This window comes from Rhinatrema bivittatum, chromosome 2 (assembly GCF_901001135.1).
Source record: "Rhinatrema bivittatum chromosome 2, aRhiBiv1.1, whole genome shotgun sequence".
Classification (NCBI taxonomy): domain Eukaryota; kingdom Metazoa; phylum Chordata; class Amphibia; order Gymnophiona; family Rhinatrematidae; genus Rhinatrema; species Rhinatrema bivittatum.
Genome location: NC_042616.1, coordinates 654,585,648 through 654,613,392, shown reverse-complemented (window position 1 = coordinate 654,613,392; position 27,745 = coordinate 654,585,648). Strand labels below are relative to the sequence as shown.

The window sequence follows — 27,745 nt, the reverse complement described above, 5'->3', positions numbered from 1 at the left end:
CAATAACCAAACTGTGCCCCCCAAAAGCCCCCCTTTTCCCACCCCTCCTTCTCCTCCACCATCTTAACCCCAATTGTGAAGATTACCCTCCCCCTTTTCGCTTGCTCTGCCTCCTACCAGCGAGAGAAAGCTCCACCGAAAACCTTAGCTCCACGGTTCTCCGGTCCTCCCATGTAGCAGCCCCTCCAGCTACACAGGGTACCCCCCCTCCCCCTACCAACTCCCCCCTATCAACTCCCGCTCCCCCACAATACATCAAAACTGGGCTTGGGTTTTCCACCACAGAACAAGCCTTGCAACGGCTTGTCCCCCCCCCCCCCCCCCCCCCCCCCCCCCCCCCCCCCCACCCCCCCACTACGGTCCTATTTACCAGTGTGCAATCTCTTTCTCCAGCACTTCTTGTAAGGCAATATTAAATAAGTCCATTCCCACATTGTAAAGATGGACGCCATCCCCGCAAAACATCCCTGGTTCAACTCCCCACGACCACTGTTGCCTGACCCAGAAACCCCCTTCCCATCCCATCCACTTTCCTGCCTATTTACTTTCTTAACCCCCACCTATCATATTGTTTCCCTGTGGTTCCACAGCCGGATAATAATGTCCGACCATCCAATCCTTATAGTGGGCCACCGAATCATTATCTGCACAATATCTTTTTTTCATGTTAGACAGCAGCGTGCGGCAGGACACGGAACCCACGTCATTACCTCCCAGATGGACCAACAATATATTAGGCACCCCCCACATGTCTATACTTTCTTGAAGGAAAGGCAGCAAGTCGTCCCATAATATTCCACGATGACTGAACCACGCCAACCTCCATCCTAGCTGCTCCATCTCAGATCTTCCCCTTACGGGCGCTTCAATGCTTCTCCTCTGAGCTCTGTGAATGAAGGAATGGCCCACGATCCAGGCACATCCAGACCCTCGCCTTAACCCAACTAGCTCTGTAACAAGAAAGAAAATGCATTAATAACCCCCTCTCCCCTCCCCTCCCTCCTCCTGCCCGTCCCTTACCTCACACCGAAATGCCTGTTTCCACCCCTAATATTCATTCGGCTACCCCTGAACAAATGTACTCCCAAAAGGCTCTTGATTTCCATCGCCCAATATTCTGGATGCTCTCGCCGCTGAGCCCTGCCTCCGCTGCCGTCGTTGCTGCACCTATCCTAAACGAATGGGAACTAAAACGGCTTCGTTCCTTACCGTCCTGCCCAACTACCCGCCTCAAAACCTGTGTGAACTGATATCTTGTTAAAGCTGAGCCATCCTCGTGAACCAAGAAGGAGTTGTAAAAGGCTGGCCATATGCTAGCATATCTCTTGGCCATCCTGACTGGGCACACCTGACGGCACGAAGCTGGAAGGAGTGTGATGGTGAAACCCTTACCTTTCTGATCTGTCTTGGACTTAGGTATAAAGAACATAACTTTGTGATCCCGGATGCGAACACAACTCCATAACAACCCTCTCTCCCCTACGCTATTCCTCGACTGGGCCACTAACTCGCTGACCCGCATTGCCCCGAAAAAAGCCCACGAAAAAACTAACTGGAACAAAACCGCCTCGATTGGGGACCAACACACCTGATACAACAAGGCTGACCATCTCACCAAATCCGCATACCTGATGGGCAATCTAGAATCTCGCCTCCTACCCCCTGCTTTTTGCCACCCACACATCACTTTCCAGAGCCGAAAGCTGTTCATGGGACTATTGTATCCCTGCAACTTGTGCGAAAAAATGCGAAACCCGCCAAATGTCTCTGACCGTCGCTGTGGAGAATCCCGCCTGCTTGGCCCATATCACGAAGCCAACTAACAAATCCTCCGTCACCGGGACCCCTAACCATCCCGTCAAATTCAAATATTGCACCAGTATAGCACTTCCCCGTAAATACGCCTTCCACGTGTGTGGTGCCACGGACTCCTGGATAAATTCCCACTCCTCTTCGGAAGGTTCCTCCCACCAACCTCCCTCCTCAGCATTGCTCCACGGTCCCTGTCGGTCTTGCATGAGAAACATTCATTACAACTGGGCCCCCACCTACTCACCCCTCCCTCCCTATCTTATCCACCCTGAATTCCAAACAACACTCCGCTGACTAACTAGCTTGTCCATAATCCTCACCAAACATATTTCCTAGTCGGTTTTGTCTTTTTTTAAATATATATTTTATTTATTTATTTATTTGAAACTCCGGGAACCCACTTTACTCACCCCCCCCCCCCCCAAGCTATTTGTCTCTTATGGTCTGGCACTCTTCCCTGTCCCCTTCGCCCCCATCTGCTGGCACTTGGCGCTAGGATGAGCTCCGTTGCATACTGAAGAAGCGTGTCTAAATTTGCATTCCGGGAACAAACACGTGGCTTTATTGAAACGCCAGCACGCATCACTGGCTGTAGAAGGACCTCTCGTATCCTTACTTCCCGTACCTGCTCCCCCGGATCCCTGGTCCCCTCGTGCCTTACTACTAACCCCACCTGCCCCAGGTAAACTGGGGATTCCTGTCCCTGTTGATCCCGCCCCCGCCCCTAACACTCTTGTTCGTCAACTGTGTCAGCCACAGGTGAATGTCTTGAGATCCCCATGACATAAACTTATTGCCTGCCATTTTTTCCCTAAATTTTTCATCATAATTGAGCCACGCCCAACCATCGTAATCCTTGAATGCTCCTAATATGCTGTCACAATATGCCAACAACGCTGTGTATTGGTCCGGCTGATAATGCCCAACTACACTAGCTAATCTCAGAAAGTCTCTCATCCAAATCACTATGTTCTTGGGAATCTTGGTTCCCTTATCCTTGTCTTTCTTTCCCCTTCTCCTTTTTCTGTGTCTCACAAGTCCTCTCCTCCCTGCCACTAGCAGGAAAATGTTCACATACCGCCTTTTCTTAATTTTCCTCCTCAGTTTTCCCGGGACTCCCTCCCATAATTCCGTTAAAGATGCCAAAGCCGGGTGTCCCATATCCTGCGCAGGCCCTAAGCTGCATCCTCGACTTCTACTATCCTTCCCACTGGAGTCCGTAGAAGACTCCGTCGTGGAACTACTATCCCATGAACTTGAATTGTAATCTCTTTTCCTCTTGGCCCTTCTCTGAGACTTGCTCAGCTGATTTCCATCCTCTGCTTTACCTGCTCCCACCGGCTGCTGCACTGTTGCTCCTGCTGCCTGTCCTCCTCTGCATGGCCACTCAGTGGACCCCTGTCCCCCTCCATCTGGCGAAGTCCTCCAGCCTCTCTGTTCTTCTGTCTGCGAAACACCACTTCCTTGCAGTCTCGCCTTATCTGTGGAAACAAACATACTGGCCGCAGGATCTGCTTCAAACCCCCATGGTCTCTCACTTCCCATACCATGACTTCTCGTCGTCTCATATCCTCCTCCTCGCCTGCTCCCCAACCCCCTTCTTCCAGGTGTCTTACTCCACCCCTACTCTGTCTCACTGAGGAAACCCCCGCCTTATCTCCTGCACCCCCAGGCCTCCCATCCGCCAAAACCGGACTGTTCTAATCCGGCTGCTGTCTCGCAAATGTCCCCCATCCCCCGCTGCCCTCTCCCCTTCCTGCCTTCCTTCTCTCTTGCCATCCGATCGCACTCACTGCATCTGTGTGGCGCCCCTTGTGTATCCGTGTCCTCTTCACCGCCATCCGACCAGCTGACTCTCCTTCCACTTCTCCCACGCTCACTGCCAGGGCCGAATCGTCCTCGCCATCCTGGTTCACAGCTCTGTCGCGATCCCTCTCCACCAGCGCTTCCGCTCCGCTCAGCATGAGGCTCTCCTCCCTGTGCAGTCTTCCTGCTAGGCCCTGCGCTGGGAATGACGCTGTATGCTCCGCGGTCCCGTTGCTCTCTGCGAACCTGCCTCATGTGCCTTGTACCACCTTCCTCGCTAGGGCCTGGTGTGTCCTCCTCACCACAAGTCGCACCGGTGTCCTCCCCCGGCTCGGTCTGCACTTCCAGCTCAGACCCCGAAGCATGCAGCGATAACTCCAACGAAATATCTCCCGAAGCCCCTTCTTGCCTTTCTGCTCTCGCGCTTGTCTCCACCTCCGCCTCCAGCCCACTTTCTCCTGAGCTGGCCTCCCTGCGCTCGGTCTGAGGCCTCACCACCGCCACAGGTACCGGAGTGCTATGATCCTCGGGGGGATTCGTGAAATGCGCTGCCACCACACGCTTTCTACCCTGCTTCTTATTTCCCTTCCCCTTCGCTCCATGCCTACCTCCTCCTGTACTGTTTTTCTTCATCGCGTCGAAAATTTGGGTTAACTTTCACATTTTTTCCGCCTAACAAAGGTTCTGAGCTCCTTACCCTCCGCTTGCTCCCGAACTTCTGCCTGCTAACTTGATGACGCTTCCCTCCCTGTCCAATCCTTGCTTTTGATTTCGAAAGTTTCCCTAACGTCTCCTCGGCTAACCTTTCCCCCTCTTTCCTTTACTGGCTGTCTTTCCCGCACTTTCTAACTTCCTCCCCTCCCCCTTCTCTTCCTATAGCTACTCACTCCCTTTTTCCCTGTTTATCATCGCAGCACTGTAATGCCAGCGCTGCTATTCTTTATTTTTCATTGTACAAAACTGTCACATGTGCAGTCAATTTAACCAAGGACATGGCCAAATAATATTTTTGCCTATACCAATGTGCTTTAACATTAAAGTTCAGCTAGACGTCTCATAAATGTTTCTCAAAAATGTAGTTTGAAAGTAGTTTCTCTCAGTCTCTGCCTTCTACTTTTCTCCTCGTGCGAGGCTTCCAAACCGTCTCAACTGTAACAAGCGACCCAGTTAACAAAAAATTACTGCTCTCATGAGATCATCATATAATCCCATCTTTCTTACTCTCCATTTGGGGAAAGTATTAAACAATAAGAACTTTGTATTAGACTTTCTAAAGTGAATAATTTTATCCTATCTACCCATGCTGTTTATAATATTTGGAATTTTCTCCAATCGTTTATTTTAAAAAGGCTCCTATGAGGGTTTACTTTCCGCTGGCACAGCTGCAGCAAACAAGTGTCTGTGTGCAAACGAGGAGAATCTCAGGGGTCCTATGCTTCAGTGCGACTCCCCCAATAAATCTTCCTTATGAGACGTCCTCCTGTTTTCTATTTTATTGCAGAACTCTTTAAAAACAAATATGCCTTTTGAAATCAAATTCATTTGAAGGGCTTCTCTGATATCCTCTTACATCTCGCCTGTAATTTTTTTTTTAAGTGACTTTTCTCTTTCTCGGTTATATTTTCGGGATGCAGCTCGCGCTATCACTTCCTGTTGTGTGTGTGTGTGTGTGTGTGGGGGGGGGGGGGGGGGGAGTCTCCCTGAATCTGTCTCCTTTTCCAGAATCGAGGGTTTCTTTTCAAAATATTTCCCAGACATTTGCGGTGTATGGGAAAGCTTTTCCCTGCATCTCTGCCTCTTCTCCTATCTCTTTTACTATTAAATTCTTTCTGGTGACTAAGGCTAATAATGTCAGGGACCAAAGGCCATTTCCTGATCATCCGTGAGGCCAGCGTCCACCCTCGGCTCAGCTCTCAGCTGCAAGAGCTGCCTTCCCCCCCGGACTGCCTTTTCCCCGGCTTTGCTCAAAAGGCGATTCAGTGCAGTAGCGCGGGCATGTCAAGAAGTCCCTGCTGTCATTCCGCTTCACCTCGGGCCGAGGAGCACAAACTCCCCCTCTCCGGAAGGTAAAGCAGCCTCCCGCCTGCCTGCCTGTCACTCCTGCCAGCAGCAGGCGTTCGGCAAACATTCCCTCTCCTGCCTCTGTACCTTCTCTTCCGCCATTGTTCTGACCTCGGCAAAGAAGGAAAGGAAAACAAACAAACTACCGGGGGGGGGGGGGGAAATCTCATTTTTTTATTTTCAAAAGTAATCATCTCTCAGCCAGTGCTGCCTCTGATCAGAAATTCCTTTCTGGCACTAGTCACTGCCAATCTCTCGTTAGCTCGGCAGCCTTCCTTGTCCCTGGCAGAATCTTTTTTTTTTTTTTTTGTTTCTCCAGTTTAATTCACCTAGCAACGTGAATTACCTGGAGCGTGATTTCGGGGCTCGGTTGCTGAAGTTTGTTTTAACAGAGTAAAGGAGGAGGCAGCAGCAGCTCTTGCAGCCAATCAGAATTGCTGATCCCGCCCTCATTCTCTACATACTGGGGCTTGACCCTCCCCCTTAGAGAAAGAGAAAAAAAAAAAAAAAAAGGGACCTGAAAAAAAGTTCTGACTCGGGAGGAAAAAGTTAGAAAGCGCTTCCCGAGCAGCTGCAGCCAGCCCGGCGGACTGTAGCGGGGATTTTGGTTTCTTCTCTGAGAAAACGTCTGGCTGGTGGTGGGAGCGATGCTGTTTAGCGTGCCTGGCTTGGCCACTGTCGCCCTGCTGCTGGTCGCCGCCTTTCTTTTCTACGGGAGGCGTAGGAGGTGAGTGCAGACGTGACCTGCAAATCGAGCAGACCCTGTTTGTACAAGTCGCCTGCGGGAAGGGAAACGAAAAGCGTGGACGCACCCTCCGTGGAGACTGAGCGCTGGGGGAGATGGGTCCCTGTGATGCTTGGTTTAAGTTTGATGATACATATTCGTGCTTTTTTTTTTGATTTTTGAAATGACATTTGACGAGGTTACTTCTTTGGTTCTGTGTTAGACCCAGCGCTCTTATCTTGCGCGTGCAGTCTTATGTGCATATATCCACGTGTTGCCTCTGTTTGTGCTAGGTTGTACTGTCAGTATAGCCAAATTCCATATTGATAGAACTATCTTATATTTATTTATTCATATTTTATTATGTAGTGATACAGAATGTAATCCATAATGCTACGGTGGACCTTCCCAAACACTTTACACTTCTAAAATCCGGTGAAACTACTCTTGTTAGCCCATTAAAATGTTTTACTATAAGTCTGCTCTGATTTACTTTTGTAATAAGTTCTGATCAAGAAGTAATTAAACTAAACAGAATTTAAGTGATTGGTTTATTGTACAGTGAGTTGTGGATAGGGGAATGAAACCAGGGTCAGCTTAAAGGATCAGTTTAATGTAATCTCATGAAGGCAGGTAGTTAAAAATAGCCGAGTATCTAAAATAGGAATCTAAACTTTCAGCTAAAAATTCACCAATATTTTGGGGCTTAAATTGTAGGACTGCTATTAATTTACTAGATTTAAGTCCCTAAACTAGTTGCCTGGTGCTGAATATTAGTGCTAAGCATGTAACTTCTCCCTGCCCTAAGGTTGTCCCACTTAGCCTCTCACTTTTTAGGAGTTTAATGTAGGTGCTCTGCCCTAGCAAATTTTCAAAAGGGCCAAGTTAGGAGCCTAACTGAGTTAGGCACCCAAGCCCTTGGGAAATTACTCTCAAGGAGTTTTGAACATCATTAGAGAGAAGGTTTTATACTTTGAAAAGTAGATCATTGTGGTTTACGTTGGAGAGATAGCTTGAAGCACTGAACAAATTAGTCTTGCTGCTTGGGCATAGTGACATGTTTTGGAGAGATGTAGATGTTAAGAGGAGAGGAGTAAGGTTGGGATCTCTTTGGGGGAGGGATGATATTCTAAGTATAATCAGAACTTTTTTCTGGTGGCGGAGACTGATGGCCGAATTGGATACAGGGACATTGTTGAAAGAAGACTTTGTTTCTAATGGGGGAAACTGGGAGAGTAGAACCTCCATTAGATGAGATATTAAGACAATTTTATTTGTATTTATTTTTTTGGGAGTGGTATGAGAGCATTTTATCTCTAGTAAGTCCTGGAGGAATTTTTAGAATCTCTGCTTTAAACTTTGTTTTAAGGTGGGCAGAGATAAATTGTCTGGCAGGGAAGAACTTAGAAAGAGGGAGGACTGTGAACATAACATTTTGTATGCTTGCCTCCTCCTAACCTCATAATTGTTTGGGGTGATGGATGTACATGGTGAGGGCATGTATCCTCCCTGGTGTGAGTAACACACCCTAGTGCATCCTTGTTCTTCTCCTCCATTCCCTTCCCCACCCCATCCACTCTCCTCCTCCAGCCCCCTTCTCTCTCTCTCTCCCATTGGTCCCTGGGGCCCTGATAGGGGCTGAAGACACATCTGTTGTCTTCTCTGCTCTTAGTCCTGCCAACTGAGAAAATGCACTCACCTCGGGTGAGCAAGTAATTGTGGCTTTTTTTGTTTTGTTTTTTAAACCCTGGTTTTGAAGCTTTTCCTTGCATGTGATTTTCTTGTATACATACTGATCAGCAATAATACACTTTTTTTTTTTAAATACACTATAAGCCAGTTGGTAGTTCAAATGAACAAAATGGTGGACATGTGGCTGTCTTAAGTTGCACTTGTTTTTCCTCCCATTAGATTTGTTTCCTTTTTTTTTTTCTTTTCTGAAGATCTTTCCCTTCTATTCCTGATCTGATGGACTAATTGCTCCATGAGTGGTTGCCGTATCTCAGTCCTCCTGAATGGTGCCTCTGGGAGCTCCAGTGGGACGAGGAGAGCCTTTGGGCCTCCTGGTCGTGGATGTGCCTCTGAGCCTGGAGATACGGAGAAGGAATAGCACTTTAGTCACGGGAAGCTTGCACGAGGAAGCCAACACGACATCTCTTGCTGATGATGCTACTCAGTTGGAGAAGGGGGAGCAGTGACTTTGGGGGAAGCAGTGGGAAGAATAGTGATCTCTTGAGAAGCAGAGGTAGTTGCTGAGTTGTTGAATGTGAAGATGCCATTGGTGTTTGCTCTCTTTTTTTTTTTTTCCCCCACAGACATAGAATGGCGAAAAACTTTAAATAAATGGGTCCTGTAATCTTTCATAAATCTGGAAGGCCAAATTTTGGGGGAAAATGTTTTTATTTATCTGGTCAAATGAAAGTGGTGACAATGAAAACCATAACTTAGGAACTGGGAATTCTGTATTTTCACGTAAAGAAGCAGCTGAATTAGCCATGCTGTCTGGGTACGTCTTCCGTGCCACTAGGTGGCAGAGCTCTCTGTCTAGTAAAGTCTTTCAGCTAGGCACTCCCTCTTGTACTCCTGGTTTGCCTGAGGTTCCTCAGTCAGTTTTTTTCCGCACGGCGGTTAGCACATGGAGCTCTTCTCTCCTGAGAGACTCAAAGTTTCTGAGAGGAAAATAGTTAAACCCCCCCCTTTTTTTTTTTTTTTTTTAACATAGACAGGACAACATCCAGGGATATGCCTCATCCGGGATTCAAGTTTTGTTCCTGCGGCAAGATAATGACTGCCACCGATGGCCACACTTCTTGCTATATATGCCTGGGTCCCCTACATAACCAGGCAAATTGTGCGGACTGCGGGCGCATGTCCCCATGAGCCCAGCATCAACGGGCTGCCAAGCTTCAGGAGCTGAAATCCAGATTATTGAGCTCTTATGCCCCTTCTGAGGCTTCTGTCAGGTCCTCTCTAGGCCCATCGACACTACTAGTGGGCTCACCTCTATGACCCCTTCGACATCATTCAATACTTATCACAGATGCTTCCCCCAAGGGATGGGGGGGGGGGGGGGGGGGGGCTCACCTATCCCGGTTACACACAGGGACTATGGACCACATACGAACGTGTACTGCCCATAAACCTTCTCAAAGCGGAAAAAAATGCCCTTCGAAGATTCCCTAAGGGAGAAAATAGTAATGAGTCACACAGACAACCAAGTTACAATGTTCTACATAAAGGAGGAGGGTCCAGTTCTTGGAACCTCTGCAAGGAAGCAGTTCAGATATTGGAGTGGGCTCACCAATGATCCATCTCTCTTCAAGTGCCTTATCTGCCTGGAATTCACAATTCCAGAGCAGACAAACTCAGCAGAATATTTCATCCCCACAAATGGGAACTGGATTGAAAAGTGGCTCAGCACATCTTCACAACGGAAAGCAACAGGAAATTAGAGAACTTCTGCTCGGTTTACCCGAGCCCACTCAGACTCGCTCCAGACGCTTTTCATGTAAGCTGGTCTCACAACCTACTGTATGCGTTCCCTCTGATACCAGTCATCTGTCGCATGATCCAGAGATGCATCGAAGACCAAGAGGATCTGATCCTAATCGCGCCAGCATGGCCAAGACAATCATTTATTTATTATTTATTTATTTAACACTTTTTTATACCGACCTTCATAGTAAATAAACCATATCGGATCGGTTTACATAAATCATGGTACAGTTACCTATTGCACCTATCAATCCGCAACCCAATTTCCCTGGGCAGCAGCCCTCAGCTTCTTACCCAGGACAACGGATCTCTACACCCTCTTCACTACTCCCTGCACCTCACGGCATGGAGATTCAGAGGCTCGCATACCAGCACTTAGATATTTCTCCTGCTCTTCAAGACATATTACTGTCCTCAAGAAAACTATCAACCAGACTCAATTACCAAAGAAAGTGCTCACACTACACTTCTGGTGCTCAACCATGGGTATGGATCCACTAACTTATCCACCTGAGCAGCTTCTCTCCTACCTCCATCTTCTCTACAGTGAAGGCCTCACTACCTCCTCATTCAGAGTTCATTTAAGCGCTATAGCAGCTTACCACAGGGAACCCATTTCATGTCATTCACTGGTATCCAGATTCATGAGTGTTACGCCTATGTCCACCTTTACAAAAACCACTGGTGCTGTGGGATGTTAATATAATCCTCAATGCTTCCGCCCTTTGAATCATTGGACACTTGTCATCTTCGATACTTCTCATGGACTGTGCTTTTCCTGATTGCTTCAGCAAGATGAGTTAGTGAACTGCAAGCCTTGGTTCACTACCCTCCTTATCTTCAATTTCACCATGACAAAGTGACCTTATGCAGTCACCCTAAATTTCTACCAAAGGTGATTTCCAGTTTCCATATTAACCCGACCATCACCTTACCCACCTTCCATTCAAAACCTCATGCAACTGACAATGAGAGAAAACTCCATACTCTAGACTGTAAGCACTTGCCTACTACAAACCGTGCACCCATTCACCCAACAGACCCGCACAACTATTCCTTTCGTTCAATCCAAATGCACAAGGACATCCAGTGACAAAGATAACTTTATCCATGTGGATATCCAACTGTATACAATTTTGCTATCAAAAAAGATCACAAATGCTATCTGCGACTCCAAAGTTGTAGATCAAGTGTGCGCGATGGTGGCCTCAGTGGCCCATCTCCATGAAGTACCTATCATAGACATCTGTAAAGCGGTAACATGATCATCGCTACACATTTTCAAATCCCATTACTGTTTAGACAAACTGTGGATAATGCACTCATGGGATGGACTATCCTACAAAAGACCACGTGATCCTCACATGTAGTGCCTTCATAGGAACTGTTCGCAAATACCTCCCGTATTGAGCAAAATATACAAACTTCACACACATCAACTGCTCAATATGTCAGCTGGGGACTCCCAGACAGCATGGCTAATTCAGCTGCTTATCTACGTGAAAAGAGCAAGTTTGCTTACCGTAAATGGTGTTTTCCTTAGATAGCAGATGAATTAGCCATGCTGACCTGCCCGCCTCCCCGGGTAGTTCAGGCATACATAATCACTTGCTTTTAGGGATGTGCAGAGGGACGCCACATGTTGCATTCGGGATTCGTATTCGTCAGGGGGCAGATACATTGCTTTCAGCAAGGGGGGGCCCCTGATACGTTCATGCGTTCATTTTTATTCGTTTCCTGGCTAAAATTGAATTAACTACAACCCCCCATCCTCCTGACCCCCCCCCCAAAGACTTACCAAAACTCCCTGGTGGTCCAGCGGGGGGTCCGGGAGCCATCTCCTGCACTCGGGCCATCAGTTGCCAGTAATCAAAATGGCACCGATAGCCTTTTCCCTTACTGTGTCACAGGGGCTACCAGCACCATTTTGAATACCGGCAGCCGAGGGCATGAGTGCAGGAGATGGCTCCCGGACCCCTCTGGACCACCAGGGATTTTTGGGAAGTCTTGGGGGGATCAGGAGGGTGGGGGGTTTGTTTAAATTCGCTCCTTTAGACAGCCAAATAATTCGGTGAAGATTTGTTGTATTCGTGGGGAATCGCGATACATTTCGCTTCCCCATGAATACAACAAATATGGCCCTATTCATTGCGGATTACCAATACGTTGGAAATGAATGCACACCCCTACTTGCTTTAATACTGACTGAGGAGCCTCAGGCAAACCTGAGGAGATACAAGAGGGAGCGCCTAGCTGAAAAACTTTACTAGACTTAGAGAGCTCCGCCACCTAGTGGCATGGAAGACGTACCCAGACAGCATGGCAAATTCTTCTGCTATCTACGGAAAACACCGTTTACGGTAAGCAAACTTGCTCTTGTAGGAAGAGACTAGACACTCTTGAACGTTAAAACTGAAAAGATTCAAGAAACTGAACCATTTTTTGTTCAAAATCATGCATATTTACATAATAAATTTGAGAACCTAGCAAATGTAGGAAGAAGTTGGAATCTATGCTTGTTTAATTTCCCAAGAGCTGCAACTATATAGCCTTTGGATGCCTTCTAAAAATTCCACCTAAATCTATTCCACCAACTTCGGAGTTTTTCTTCCCCACCCCCTTCCTAATAAAATGAGAATTTGAGGTGAAGAGTAGTCTGGAATTTCTTCTGGTAGGTTGGAAATAGCTTTTCTGGAATGTGCTGGGGATATTCAGATTACTCCAACTTGCATTGTAAACTTTGTTAGAACTGGATCCAGGTCTTGTAGTTTTTCAGGGAAAAGTTATTTTTTAATCTGACAATTTGTTTCCTAGATCAGTGAAGCTGCTGAGAGGAAAAGAAAATATTTTATTTTGATGCAACCTAAAGTGTATAGCTTAGTGCTATGGATCTGTTTAAACTTTCCGGTAAATATTGTGCTTAGTAGCAAAATATAAAGTGTGGTTTTTTGTGTTTTTTTTTTACCCATCTATGTTATCTCTTTTCCTTAGTGTTAAACTGCCTTAGGAGATTTCTCAGGTCTCCCCAGTGTTTATGGTTAAGTTTATTTGTATGCCACCTCTATCTGGAGTGGCTCTCAAAAGCACATATATAACACATAAATACAGCACACTAAAAGCCATATAAAATAGGCATAACATGCCATAAATTGATAAAAATAACAAAATATCACATCAAATCAATAGCAATTCAGTGGAAGTATAGCAACCGAAATTCCAGAAGGGATTAGGGAATAATCAGGAAACAGCTGAGCTCAAAAGGAAAGTAAAATATCTCCCTTTATTTGGCTGGCAGAACATACACCTGCTGAACTGAGATAAGGCATTAAGTGTCAGGTTGTTGCCTTTATTGATCCAGGGTGGTAGCATTCTGTAGATTCTGGATTATTTTCTGATCCTGCCCTTAATCCGTATTGCGGACTTTAAATATGTTGAAGCATTTAGGAAACATAGGAAATTCTAATCCTAATCAGAACCTCAGGTCAGTGGTAGCTTAGGGAAATACATTTGTAATTGGTCTCTAAAAAGCTTATTCATTGTCATTTCCTGGTTTGCTGTGCTCATGTCAGTAAACACAGTAGAAAGATGCATTAAGGACTGCTACATTTTGTTTCCTTTGATGCAGAAACTTTGCTATAGTTTATTTTGAATGTCCAAGCATTTGTAGCAGTATTGCTACTCCAGTAGACCTTTTCATTGTAGTTCAAGTCAAATGAGCGATCTGGACAACTTGCTAAAGGTTTTTTGCAATCTTGGCATGGCATATTTACTATGGAAAATATTGAAAATGATTAACTTAACTCTCTGCATTTATTTCTGCAGAGCCATGAATGCAGTTAATATTGAAAGAATGAAAACCTTTGAAATGAAACCTTTTTAAGGTGGAGCTGTAATCCATCTTTTCTACTTGACAAGACTATTAATTGTTACTACTAAACACTCAGCCCTTTTGAACATTTTTATTTTTTAAAATGTACTGCGCCTCTCCAGAGAACTACAGGCTGGCAAACAGTGTCATAAAAATAATAAAACAAAATACATCAAAGCTATACAAAGGAAAATCCAGATACAGTAGAGTAGCAATTCAAGCTAACTAAACAATCAACTGTGTAAACAACATATGAAATACCCAGGCCTTACATAGTCAGCTTGACACTGATTGTAGATCTTGTGGAAGAGCATTCCATTAAATGAGCACTACACACGAAAAGGCTTTCTTGTTCGTTTCAACACGTTTAAAAAAAAAATCTTATCCAGGATTCATGATAACTGCAGGAGGAGAATGAAGAGCACTTAGGAACATGTTGGTAGACACATGAGCTAAGATAGCATGGAGCATTATCATTTAGGATTTTAAATTCTGTTCTGAAAGATATCTAAAATGAACATGGCACCATAAGAACCAGCATAATGTGGTTTTTACCTCCTTTTCCCGGGTATTGGGCATGCAGAATTGTTTTGGATCAAATGAAGACTTCTCAGTTCATATTTGGAGACCTATATAGAGGAAGTAGCAGTAGTCTAGACATGTTGTTTATTTATTTTATTTATTTAAAATCTTTTCTATACCGTCGCTAAGTTATATACCATCGCAACGGTTTACATGTAGGCACATATTTAATGTAGGTAAAAGTGTACTATAGTACATTCTAACAGGTGCCATCAAAGGTTTGGTTACAATATATCATTAGACAAAATAATTTTTAGAGAAGTGGGTCATGACCGAGTGTACTGAAAGTACTTTTACGGGTAAATTTATCATACATAGTGTTATCAATATGCTAGTTGTGATGTGGGGTTCATAGACTACTCTACTGTGTTGTCCTAAGTACTGTGTGTCGGTGCTTATCTGCTTATTCCTGAATAATTTCTATTCTCCCGTCTCCTTGTAAAATGCCTGTTTAAAAAGCCATGTTTTTAAACTTTTCTTAAATGTTATGATTAATGCATGAACTATTGGAGGTTACAGATATTCCATCCATATTGAAGGCTTATATTTACCAATTTGACTGTGTTCAAATTTGAATCTAGAACAACATCCAAAATTTTTACCTCATCGGGAACAATGATGATATCGCATAAGAGTACCTGTGGACAGAAGAAGGTCTTAGTTCTCATAGCCATAACCTTGCTGTTTTCTGGTTTTGTAAGCATAATTAGCAATCAGGCACGTCTCTACAGCCTGTAGGCAGCTGTTAAGCTTATCAGTTTTTTCCAGGTGATCAGTTCCTCGATTGCAGTATATTTTGAGTATTAACTGCATCCTATATACTAGGGATGTGAATCAGGTGCCCGATCGTTCCCGCTTTTGGGATCGTCTGGCCGCGGGAAAATCTCATTTTCCCGCAGATCACTGTTTTTGTTTTTTTTTATTTTAGTGAAAAATGGTTTTTCGGACTAGTGTGCGCTAACTCAGTGCGCACTAACAAAAATAGCAAAAAGAAACAAAATATCAAAAATAAATGCGTTTTGTTAGAGTGCACTAACGAGAGTTAGCGAGCACTAACCTAAAAATGATTTTTGAAAATTTTTGGGGAAAAGTGATCGTTTCTTTTTTTACCTGATATATTAACGAATTTAGAAATATCGTACGATATTTCAATTCATTAGAAAAACGATTCACATCCCTACCATATATTTGAGACACTCTGCACTAATAATCTGGGTAAATGGTTATGTATACACATTAAACAGTATAGGAGGACAGTCTGGAACTTCGAGGGAGTTCAAACTCTACTTCCTAAGCCACCGAGAGAGATTTTTTTGCAACTAATTTTTTTCTGCATTGTTCCTTGAAAAAAAAAAAAAAGTAAATTACCTATTGGTGTCCCCTTGAACCCATGGACCTGAAGTCAGGAAAGTAAAATGATATTGTCCATGGTATGAAGCTGCAGTAAGGTCCAGTGAAACAAATGCATAGCTTACCCTCTTTCTGTTCCTTCTTGAATTAATCAGTCTGTGCTAGAGGTCTGTACTGACTCTTGTCTGGACTTCAAGTTGATCTAAAGTCAGAACTGTTATCCTCTAGAAATAGTCGTGATGTTACAACTTTATCAATTTACCCACAAAGGGAAGGTGGGGAAAAGCCCTGAAATTACTTATTACTGTAGAATCAGCGTTCGAAGAGGACGGATAATTCTCTTTCAATAAGGCCCTCTTATAAGGGAGCATTGATAATGGAGCCAAGTGGTACAGAGAGGAACCCCTTTTGAATACCTTGAGTGTTGCTGGAATAATATCAAGGGGAGACCCATTAAGTTTAATTTTAGACAGAATTGTGATTTCCTCAGCTTTTGCCAAAGAAGGTAAAGTAAAACTCTATATACTCTAAGGGGCGGATTTTCAGAGCCCTGCTCGCGTAAATCCGCCCAAAACCGGGCGGATTTACGCGAGCAGGGCCCTGCGCGCCGGGAAGCCTATTTTACATAGGCCTCCCGGCGCGCACAGAGCCCCGGGACTCGCATAAGTCCCGGGGTTCTCCAAGGGGGGTGTGTCGGGGGGCGGGCCCGGTCGTCGCGGCGTTTCGGGGGCGTGTCGGCAGCGTTTTGGGGGCGGGTACGGGGGCGTGGCTACGGCTCGGGGCGGTCCGGGGGCGTGGCCGCACCCTCCGTACCCGCCCCCAGGTCGCGGCCCGGCGCGCAGGAGGCCCTCTGGCACGCGGGGATTTACGCCTCCCTCTGGGAGGCGTAAATCCCCGACAAAGGTAAGGGGGGGGGTTTAGACAGGGCCGGGCGGGTGGGTTAGGTAGGGGAAGGGAGGGGAAGGTGAGGGGAGGGCAAAGGAAAGTTCCCTCCGAGGCCGCTCCGATTTCGGAGCGGCCTTGGAGGGAATGGGGGTAGGCTGCGCGGCTCGGCGCGTGCCGGCTATACAAAATCCATAGCCTTGCGCGCGCCGATCCAGGATTTTAGCGGATACGTGCGGCTCCGCGCGTATCTACTAAAATCCAGCGTACTTTTGTTTGCGCCTGGAGCGCAAACAAAAGTAGGCTATTCGTGCTCGTTTTAAAATCCGCCCCTTATTAATTTCACATTGTAAGGGGGTTAATATGTGAGAATCGGGTAGATTGTCCCGCCCTAAACTCATCCTGTCCAGACTTTCCTGTTCTGAACTAGTTGTAAATTGAACCTATTTCCACTGGGATCATTATTCAAGTAAAACCTTTAGGATGACTGTGTGTTTGAGGTTCTTCCCTTAGGGGCCAATGCAAAAAGCTGAGCTTAAACTGTGCACTGTAAACTCATAAGCTACTTCTTAACTTGTTAAACTCCTGATGCAGTAAGCTAATGTTATGCTAATGCATCAGGGGTTAAAAAATGTATACAAACCAGAAAATGTGCACACAGGAAAAACAAGTTTCATGCACATCATTTTTTCCACCTTTAAAATGTTTGTGCTCATAAATGTTCTTGGTGCAGAAAAGCATTTTTTTTTGTATTTTATGTGTAGAAAAAATGTTCTGTGCACAAAGCAAGTGCTTTGTGCGGCCTCCGAGGCCGCTCCGAAATCTGAGCTGCCTCAGAGGGAGCTTTCCTTCGGCCTCCACCCACCCCCCCCCCAGCACTATTTACACCCCCCTACCTTTATCGTGAAAGTTACGCCTGCGCCGATCGGCCGCCACTGCCGCGCGATTCTCCAGCCCCCTAGGAAAGCCCCAGGACTTACGCGCGTCCTGGGGCTTGCGCGCGCCGCCAAGCCAATGCAAAATAGGCTCGGCGCGCTCAGGGGGGGTTTGAAAAACGTGCGGGAGAGCCGGCGAGTACCCGCTCTCCCGGCGCGCGCATAGGTCTCTCTCCTGGGCGCTTGATTCAGGAGGGTGGCCTATGCAAATTAGGGCCCGCGGTAAAAGGAGGCACTAGGGACACTAGTGCATCCCTAGTGCCTCCTTTTTGACAGGAGCAGCGGCTGTCAGCGGGTTTGACAGCCGACGCTCAATTTTTCTGGCATTGGTTCTCAAACCCATTAACAGTCACGGGTTCGGAAAACGGACGCCGGCATAATTGAGTGTCCGTCTTCCAACCCGAGGGCCGATTTTTCATTTTTTTTTTTAAATGTTTACTTTTTTTTTTTACTTTCGGGGCCTCTGACTTAATATTGCTATGATATTAAGTCGGAGGGTGTACTGAAAAGCAGTGTTTTTTGCTTTTCTCTACACTTTTTCCCGGTGCCGGCAGAAATTAACGCCAGCCTTTTTTTACTTTCTGTATCGCATGGGAATAACTCATAGGGCCATCAATATGCATTTGCATGTTGCGGGCACTATTAGTTTTGGGGGGAGGGGGGGGTTGGACACGCGTTTTCGACGCGCTATTACCCCTTACTGTATAAGGGGTCAAACGTGCATCTATACGTGGGCTAACAGTGCGCTCCACCGGAGTGCACTGTACTGTATCGGCCTGACTAGGAGTTAAGTTTCCAATGATAAGAAACCTGGAGGAAATCCAGTGCACTGCTCTGCATCTGGAAGAAATACCTAATGACATCATTAGCATGGAATTTCCATGCTACCTTAAATACACAATGTTGTGCATACATTTTTTGTGCACAAAATTCCTTGCTGTTCCAGCAGTAAAGTTGGTGAATAAAAAAAACAAATGTGTGCACAACTGAAGGTTAAACTGCTCTGGGCTGAGCGCACAATTTTTGTTTCTGATTGTATCTGTTTAAGCTTTTAATTGAAAATCATTGTGCAATCATTTAAAATGTACTAAAGCAACACATGTAGGTTAGGTTTCTTTTTTTCCCCTCCCATGAGTTGATGATGTTAAGACTGGGAATAGTCTGTGAGGTCATTTTTTGAAGAAATCTTTAATCTTTCCTCATTATGTAGACTCTTTAATGACTGGTGGGGGAGTGTAATGATCTTCTGTATTGCTCCATCCTGACCTAATTATAGCTATGATTTGGAGTTCAGGAGAAATATAATGCTGAGAAACGCTCTTGTTAGTCATGTAAATTTCCTGTGATGTGGGAAGCAGAAGTTTAGCTTAGATTCCAAAGGTAGCTATGATGAAATACACAGCTTCTCTAACTCATTTTAAAAGTACATTTGCATATGTTAGCATATTTCCAACGTCTACAGAAAATGGTTGCTTGGATTGGCACAAGTTTAAAACATGAGAGCATTAGTCAGTCATCAAATGTGAAGTCTTGACAATTGCTTGTACTGCTCATAAGCTTCAAATGTAATTCAGTTTTTATGAATGTGTAGCCGTTTTAGGAAGAAAAGATTTTTTCCATAGACACATTAAACTGGCCAACCAGTGGGTGATCACAGCTGACATCTCTGACATGGACCCAGCTCTCAGAGCTCAGAATTCTTTCTGAGCATACATGGGAGTTCTGCACATGGTTGCTGTCTTGTGAGCCCCTATTACACATGGACAGATTCCCAGTCTCTTATTTTTTTTTTGCTTGAATTTGCAAGTTTGCAAATCCCTGTTTTTTCTGCTGCCTCAGTAGCCCTCAATACAACTTTCAGTTCTATAAAACCAAAAAGAACTAAAGAATGGAAAAGCTTGTCAAGTGGCTCCAAGCCCTGTTGGTGTGGGTTCCGAATGTCCATCACGGATACCCATACCATGTTCTATTACTGTCTAGTCGGGACATAATTGCTCATATAGTAGCAGAATGTCCCCATGTGCTCTTCAGATCTGCATGTAGAAGATGGAGGACCTGTGGAAGTTGGCCTCAGGTAAGGTCCCAAAGCCTTGACACAAGAATGGACAGTGTAAGTCACTCAACCTCTGGGTGAGGACTCTTTTTGGATTCTCAGTACTAAAAGAAACATCAGGAGTTGGCCTTCCCTTTTTGCTGCAAGTCAGTTTGGAAGGCACCCCACGTGTTGACACTGGCTCACAGATCCACCACTGGCAAAGGTGGATCTGTGTGGAAGTCTAAAGTTCAGGAGCAGAGACTAAAAAATACACTAAAGTAACTACCATGAGGGAACTCCTCTGGGGCCAGTTCCCTCAGCGCCAAAGATGTTTGTGCTTTGGTACAGGCAGGCTCCTTGTCTGCAAGGCCCTAATTCATTTCAAGAAGATAGTCCTCAGTCATGTTGATAAAGAGTGCCTTAGTGCAGATGGTGTCATCTTCCACAGCAAGGAGAGCATGGCATCAGGCAGCCTGTTCTCTCCAGACCTAGCAGTGGCATAAAAGGTCCTTCTGTGTCATTGTCTCAGAGCCTGCTGCCACTGTTTAGGATATCGATACAAAGCATGCTGGTGCCACCCATGGTGATGTCAGTTTCCTCAGTGCAGAGCACCTTCCTGCCAAGAGGCCAGCCATCGCCTATGGAAAGTAGAGCTTTGGTGAAGAGAGAACCCTTGCTGGCTAGAATCAGGCTGCACCATTGATGCCAACAGAGTGCATTGGCATAGGTGGCACAGAGTGTGTCGAAGCCTAGAGTATCCTGGGGCTGAGAGTTCACTACATTGAGTTCCTCTTTGGTGCTTACAGCTATGGCTGCTCCAAGTGAAGATGAACCTCTCTGGATGTCAGGGGAAGTTAGCAGTCAGTAGCCCAGCGGTCTGAGATGGTGAGGCATTTCTTTGCTGAAACTAGAGAGGAAGGATAGAACATTCCCTATCCAAGATGAAGGTGGAGTTCCTGCACAGTCGAGTCCTGGAAAATTCCAGAGATGTCCACATGCCTCCTCCATGGGCCATTGTCAGTCAAAAATGAGTCCACTTAACAACAAGCTAGTCTCCCCTAAGCTTGGGACATTCCCATCACCCCCTTGCCATAGAGAATAAGAGAGAGAAGGAATGGGCTCAGTCCAATCAGAGTTCCTGTTGGTCTTCTCTGCCAGAGATCTCTTCCATACTTGCCATCATGTATCAAAGGTCATAAAGGGACTTTGGCATACGAAGCCTCCAGTCAGTAAACCACCTGTGCCATGGGACATCTGTGTAGTCCTGGCACAACTGATGAAACCTCCCTTCAAACCTCTGGAAATAGGTATTTTTCTTTGTGGCCGTCACTTATCATGAAGACTGAGCAAATTGCAGACTTTGGTCTCTTTTTTGCCATGCCTATAGTTTTTTCACAGCAGAGTTTTTCTGTGTTCTCACTCTAACTTTCTTCCGATGCCCTTTATGCACATGTGATTTCATAAAAGACAGATTAGATAGCTCCTTTCTCTGCCATTACTGTACACTTCTATGGGAACGGGTTCTTTGCTCCTTGGATTGTAAAAGAGCTCTAGTATATTATTTACAGAGGATTCAGCCTCACTATCTAATTTCTCAGCTGTTTGTGTTCTTTGATCCCAATACGATGGGAAGGGCAGTTGACAAAAGAACTCATTTAGAAGATTGTATAATCAAGGGATTTTCAGTTTTTAAATTTTTTTTCCCTAGGAATTTATCAGTGTATGATAAAACAAAAGATGGGAGAAGTCAGTGGGGAAATAAAGAACCTTTTTTTTTTTAGGTATATATTTTGTTCTTTTTATAATTACAAAAAAAAAAATGTGATAAATTTCCAGGAAAAATAGGAAACTGAAAATGAGGGTCCTGTGTTTGTATATCATACTGCTAGAAGTGCTGGCTGTTTTGCAGTGTATGGATTCTGTCAAGGCTCATCAGGTGAGAACTACAGGGACTTCAGTGATTCTTCTTTGAGACATTTGCAATTGGTCGTCAGTTCATACCTCTATATTCTGAAGGGACAGTAACTTTTGGACAAGCAGTTTTGCACAACTTCTTCAACCAGGAATCCATTTTGCACTGGGTATGGTCCGAGTTGTCTGTCTGTCTTTCTCTGTTGACAAGTAGTCAATTTAATCCTATCACCAGTGGGGAGTCACAAGCTGAGGTTTATCTTCTGAAGCAAGAGAGTTGCTTACCTGTAATCGGGGTTCTCTGTAAACAGAAGGATAGATTAGCCATATGTTTATTACCCGCTTGCCTGCCTCCTTGAGGAATAGAATACTCCACGTTATCTCTGGAAGAGATGAGAGACTGAGGAGCTCCCAAGGCAGCAAGTGTGTGTTGGAACACATGAGAATGCTCAAAGGCTTCTGAGAGATGAGTCTGTCATACCATTGGATGACGTAGCCCATTAGTTGTGGCTGATTTATCCTGTCACTGGAGAACTTTGTTTATATAAGCAACTCTGCTTTCTTTCCTGTACTTTTGACTTCGGATTAGCAGGGCCTAAGATTTTTAGAGATCTGCTGCAGAGGTATCATTTGCCAGTTTACCCTTCATTTTTTCATTCTCATAGAAAGTCTCCCTTGAATTCACAATTGTGACTAATCCTGGGGGTGTGTTTTGATTTTTGATAGACAGTAACAATCGTGACTTATTTTGGTGCCGTTTTTCACTTTCAAATTCTGTTTTTAAACGCTGACTGGCACATCGGCTCCCCCGATGTGTCACGATTGGGTTTTAAAACGCTAGTAAGTTCTTTTTACTTCTTTAATTCACTCGTGTTGGTCAACCCTTTTCACACTGGGGTTTGTTTCATTTTCTCTTACCTTCGTAGGAAGTGACATTTCTTGGATGCACAAATTCTGAAAAGCAAAAAGAAAAATTGCTTTTTGTAACATCCAATCCCCACATCTTTCATCTGTGAGTTTATAAAACATCTGTGAGTGTCGTTATTGCCTGTATAATTGATCTATAATATTTCCTGTTGTTCAATGACTTTTTTTTATTTAAAATCTTTTTATCTTTGTTTATTAGAGCTGCTCTGCTGTTTATATCTATTCAGTTTTGAAGTTTGGGGTAAGAGTGTTTTGTATTCCTTTATGTTCTCTGATGCTATTTTTTGTCCAAAATTATTCTCCCAGGACAAGCAGGATGGTAGTCCTTACATGTGGGTGACGTCACTGGATGGAGCCCTATCATGGTGTTATAATTAGTGAGGTTTGGGTGGACCCTTGGACACTGTGGCAGCTGACCACGCCAATGGGGGGCAGTCCCGTGAAGGGCCACAGGTCAGGCTCAGCTTAGGACACACAAATACAGAGATTGATCTTTTACTAAACAATGTGGTGAAGCCACCAGAGGTGGCAATGGTGAGTACTTGAAGTAGCCCGATTGGGCTAGTATCCCTCAGGCGCTGGAACAGCGACTCCTTCGGTAGCAGTGGTGTAGTGGAAAGAACTGAGAATAATGAGTACAGTGGAATATGCACAAAGACTCAGGATAGGGAGAGCAGGCCCTCGAGGAGAGAGTACCTGATCCCTGAGAGCTGAGAGGCTTGAAGGTGATGTAATCACACAGCAGTTCCACGTAGGAGATGGCACCAGGGCTGGAATGGAGGCGGCCCTCGAAGCGAGTACCTGGTTCCAGGGAACAGCTCTGAGGTGAAGATGGTAGTACTCACTGATGTTGAAGATAGCGAATCCTTCCAGGCAGAAGAGAAGGTGGGAACATGGGCCCTCGAGGAGCGAGTACCTGTTTCCTGAAAGCGACCTAAAAAGCAAGTGAGGCCCCCGAGGAGCGGGTACTCCATTAGCGTTAAGAGTCCAATGGTAGATTGGAGGCAGAGTAGCTGGGTACGGAGAGCAAATCCCATCCGTAAGGAATTCCCCTTGCTAACTCAAAGGCTAGCAAACAAACAGGTCGATACAGTAACGTTGAGTTAAAGATTCCCCATCTGTAACGTGCTGGGAGCGCACAATACAGACGAGTAAGGCCATCCAGCGATACAGTCTCCAGTTTCACGCGTCCCTAGCGCTTCCTAAAATAGACACATAACCCTTTCCGCACCCAGCATGTAAATGATCGAAAAAGCTGTATAATGAAGGAATTAGCTATTCCCCTCCGATACTGTAACGGGCGCTGATACTACCTCCTCCGTAACCCGCTGTTCTGCCGCAGCCTTAACGTGCTAGTTTACCGCCTCCCCCTAGTAGGAGTTAGTGTAAGGAGAGACAGAAGGTCATGAAGCACCAAGCAGTGCAATCGGAAACCAGAAAGATGCTGCAGCAAGATAAAGAAATGGAATCAACTGAAGCCACCCACCTGATTAACAAGACTTTCTGAGTGCACTTCGGCATTTTGCTGGTATATATTAGATCTTAGGAGCTCCAGAAGGAAGCTTTCTTTGGTACAAAGCAAACATCCCGAAGAGCATTAGCAGTACATTTGAGACTGAGATCGTACTCAACAAACCCTGACTTGTGAATGAGGTCCCCGCCTATCATGGCAACTCTGACCCCCAGAGGCACCCACTGCCCTGAAATACCTTCTTTTAACCCACCTCTCACAGAAAACCAGCTTGGCTTAATAGCTCAATGACAAGGCAACCCCCAACCCATGCCTCAGGCAGTGGCAAGGGCTGTAAAAAAAAAAAAAAAAAAAAAAGGCACCTGTTTTCTAAAGGGATCGGGGGGGGGGGGGGTGTTCGATCGGGTGGGCGGGTAGGTGACAGCGGCGCAGCAAAAAAAACCAAAGCGACAAAAGTAACTTACTTTTCCGCGGCAGCGGGGCCGGGGGGGGGGGGGGGGGTTCGACCGGGCGGGCGGGTAGGTGAAAAAAAAAACAAACTTTTCTGAGCCATCAGTAGCTTCCCCGACGAAGACAAAAAGATGGCCGCCTGCACGGGGAAAGCGTGCAATTGGCCGCCCCCCCGATCCCGCTGCCGCTGCGGTGAGACACAGCGGCAAAGCAAAAAAACCAAAGGCAGGAAGTAAGTCGCTTCGCTGCCTCCCTCCTCCCGGTGCCTGTCATTCCAAATGACATTTGAAATGACAGGTACCAGCGCACCCAGGTTACTGTATAGGCGCTGTATTAAGCGCCTATACAGTAAAATGGGTTGCGCGGGCATAACCCTTCCCTAACGCTTCACAGCCGCGGCATGCATTTGCATGCGATTAGAAGAGAGTATCAGGCGCTAGGTCTAGAGGACTGTGGGTGCGGGGGGGGAAGGGTGCGCCTGACACTGCCGCACTGCTTCTACCGCGGCCTTACAGTATCGAGCTGAAAGTAGGCTTTAAATATTCGGGCAGCATGATATCATCACAGGGGGACGCCCCTGAGGTTCGCGCCAAGTAGGAAATTAGAGTGAGGGCCGCACGGCGCGCGCGCCCTAAGGTATAGGTGGAGCATGGCGGGAGGCAGTGCCCAAGCCGGTCTGGGGATGCCGGAGAGGGCGGCAGGCAGACACCGCGGCAGCCAGGCATCCATCAACAGCAAGAGGAGGTGCAAGAAAAGAAAGGTAGGCAGAGTGAAGCCGTCGGGAAGGGGCGGTTGCAATACATGGAAAACTTTTCTGTCAAAGTTTCTACAACTTTTTTGACTGGCACACTGAGCATGCCCAGCATGCCATAATCCCTGTAGCCACAGGGGTCTCCCTTTTTTTCCGCACTGCAGTTTGCCTCACGGTTAGGAGCTCTGTGAGAATTTTCTCACACAATTTTCCTCACGGAAAAAACTTGAAGATTACTTCATTCAAAAGTTTACTCATAGGGGTCTCCCATCACGATAGTGTTTTTTCATTGCTCAGTGAATAAACTTCACTGTCCCCGGTCGGTTCCCACTCCCAACTTTTTTTGGTGTCCGCAGGCCATCGACAGATTTTGGGCCTCAACCTTTGCCATTATGGCAACAGGTTTCAGAAAATGTCCGGAGTGCCCCCGCACCATGTCAATTATCGACCCATATGATATCTGTGTGCTGTGCCTCGGCTCATCACACGTTTCTTACTGCCCAAGTTGTGCCCAGATGACTCCGAAGGGTAGATGGGCTCACCTCGACAAGATGGAGACCCTGTTTAAAATCAAGTTAACTCCATCGACATCCACCCAATTGTCACCGGCAGGAGCATTGAAGAAATTAGTCATCAAACCTCACCGGGAGCACCAGGGCAGCAGTGACCATCCGTCAACGACTCAGTCTAAAGCAATTGCCAGGTTCTTGTGGCCTGGTTTGGTCTCTGTTGGAAACAGGATGCTGGGCTTGATGGACCCCCGGTCTGACCCAGCATGGCAATTTCTTATGTTCTTATATCATCTACCTCTGTGCTGGAGAAAGACAGACTGGACCCAGCACTGAGGGAAGCACCAACGTGAGTCTACTCCCGGTGCCAACACCGACACCGCATTGGCCTCAATGGCAATCAAGCTGCTTGCGAAGAGGACATGGGTAGAGGAGCCTTTAACACCCTCTCCACCCTAAAAACCAAGGTGGACCCCACAGATATCTGTGCCGGGTACTGAGCCCCCAGAAGTCCATGTGGAGGTGCCAGTAGCGCCTAGCCCGCCACCCCCCTGTAGCTGTGATATCTACACCAGCTTTCAGGGAGGAACTGGATGATTTTATCCACCAAGTAGTGCTCTATGTTCTCAGAGACCTACAGCTATCGATACCAGCACAGACACCGGAGCCATCGATGTTTGCACCGTTGCTGACCAGACTGGATACACTCATTGGTGCCCTTCCAACACAATCCGGGCCACCAATGCCAAAGCAACCTGCAAAGCCTCTGAAAGCCCCGATTCCCATTCCGGGGTCCTCAGACGACAAAGGCACGGATTCCATTCCCCTTTCACTGATGCCGGAACCGATGCCTGGTCCATTAGGGCTCTCGGGACCGAGAGGCCCTCATTTTCCATTGATGCCTCCGGTGCCACCGCATCTTCCATCAAGGCCTTTGAAGGATCCATCGGTGCCAACACTTCCTACCATACCAACTTTCTTCCCTTCTTCAGGATCTCGACTAGAGATCTTTTCTGACACATGGGAAGATGTTGACACAGACACATCCATAGAGGATATCTTATCAGAACCATCTCCTCCAGAAGAAAGGAGAAAACCTCCCCCAGAAGATCTTTCCTTTGCCAATTTTGTCAGGGAGATGTCAGAGACAATTCCCTTTGATCTAATTACAGAGGAGGACACATGCCATAAAACATTGAAAGTTCTCCAATTTGTTGACGCTTAAAAAGAAGTCATGGCTATCCCTGTACACGAAGTGCTAGTGGATCTGCAACATCGTCTCTGGGAGCATCCTTGTTCTGTTCAGCCTGTAAATAAGAGGACAGATGCAACTTAACTGGTCCAACATATTCCTGGATTCCAAAAACCACAACTACCCCATCAATTGGTTGTAGTTGAGTCTGCACAAAAGAAGGCCAGAAGACTAAGACCACACTCTTCAACACCTCTTGGCAAGGAACAAAAATTCCTTGATATCTTGGGTCGCAAGATATTTCAAGGTTCTATTCTAGTGTCACGAATAGCTGCATACCAAGTTTACATGACGCAGGTTCAGGGAATATCCGACTCTCTTCCCCAACAGCAGCAAGATAGCTTCAATGCCATACTACAGAAAGGCCTTGAGGCTGGGAAACATGAGTTTCATGCTGCTTACGACCCCTTTGAAACAGCTTCTCACATGTCAGTGACAGGAATCAGTACCAGGAGGTGGGCCTGGCTAAAAGCCGCCTGACTTGAGATCTGAAGTCCAAGACAAACTTGCTGATTTGCCATGTACCGGTGAAAACCTATTCGGCAACAAGATACAAGATGCAGTGGCTCAATTAAAAGACCATAATGAGACCCTGCGGCAGTTATCCACAGTGACTACCGAGGGCCCTTCTTCTGCAAGAAGATCCACTAGAAGGGACCCTAGAAAACCATTTTATCGCCCACGCAGATATTACCCACCTGCATCTCGCGTGAGGCCAACTAGGCCGTCTCAGAGAGCACATCCTCGACAGCCCAAGATATCCAGGCCTCAACCACCACCATAATCAGGCCAAGCCTCTGGATTTTGAAACCTATCCAGAGAACAGCAGTTGCTCCACAAATCCAGATCCACACTTTCCAGTAGGAGGTCGAATTCACCATTTCATAAACAAATGGCTCAACACTACCACAGACCAATGGGTGA

General features: G+C 46.1%; 2 protein-coding genes across 2 annotated transcripts in view; one reads left to right on the top strand and one right to left on the bottom strand.

The window, feature by feature from the left end:
- Positions 1 to 343: 343 nt before the first annotated feature.
- Positions 344 to 5,759, bottom strand: LOC115086249. Its single transcript, XM_029592701.1, has 3 exons — positions 3,606 to 5,759; positions 3,141 to 3,293; positions 344 to 950 (listed from the first exon to the last, which is right to left on the bottom strand). The coding sequence occupies exons 1-3, from the start codon at positions 4,249 to 4,251 to the stop codon at positions 550 to 552; spliced, it is 1,200 nt and encodes a 399-aa protein (XP_029448561.1). The 5' UTR covers positions 4,252 to 5,759; the 3' UTR covers positions 344 to 549.
- A 428-nt stretch (positions 5,760 to 6,187) lies between these two features.
- The window catches only part of LOC115085402 (25-hydroxycholesterol 7-alpha-hydroxylase), a 480,857-nt gene continuing 459,299 nt past the window's right edge, over positions 6,188 to 27,745 (top strand). The window contains exon 1 of the mRNA XM_029591385.1: positions 6,188 to 6,406. Within this exon, the coding sequence (XP_029447245.1) occupies positions 6,327 to 6,406 (80 nt within the window). The 5' untranslated portion in view covers positions 6,188 to 6,326. The remainder of the gene's footprint in view (positions 6,407 to 27,745) is intronic.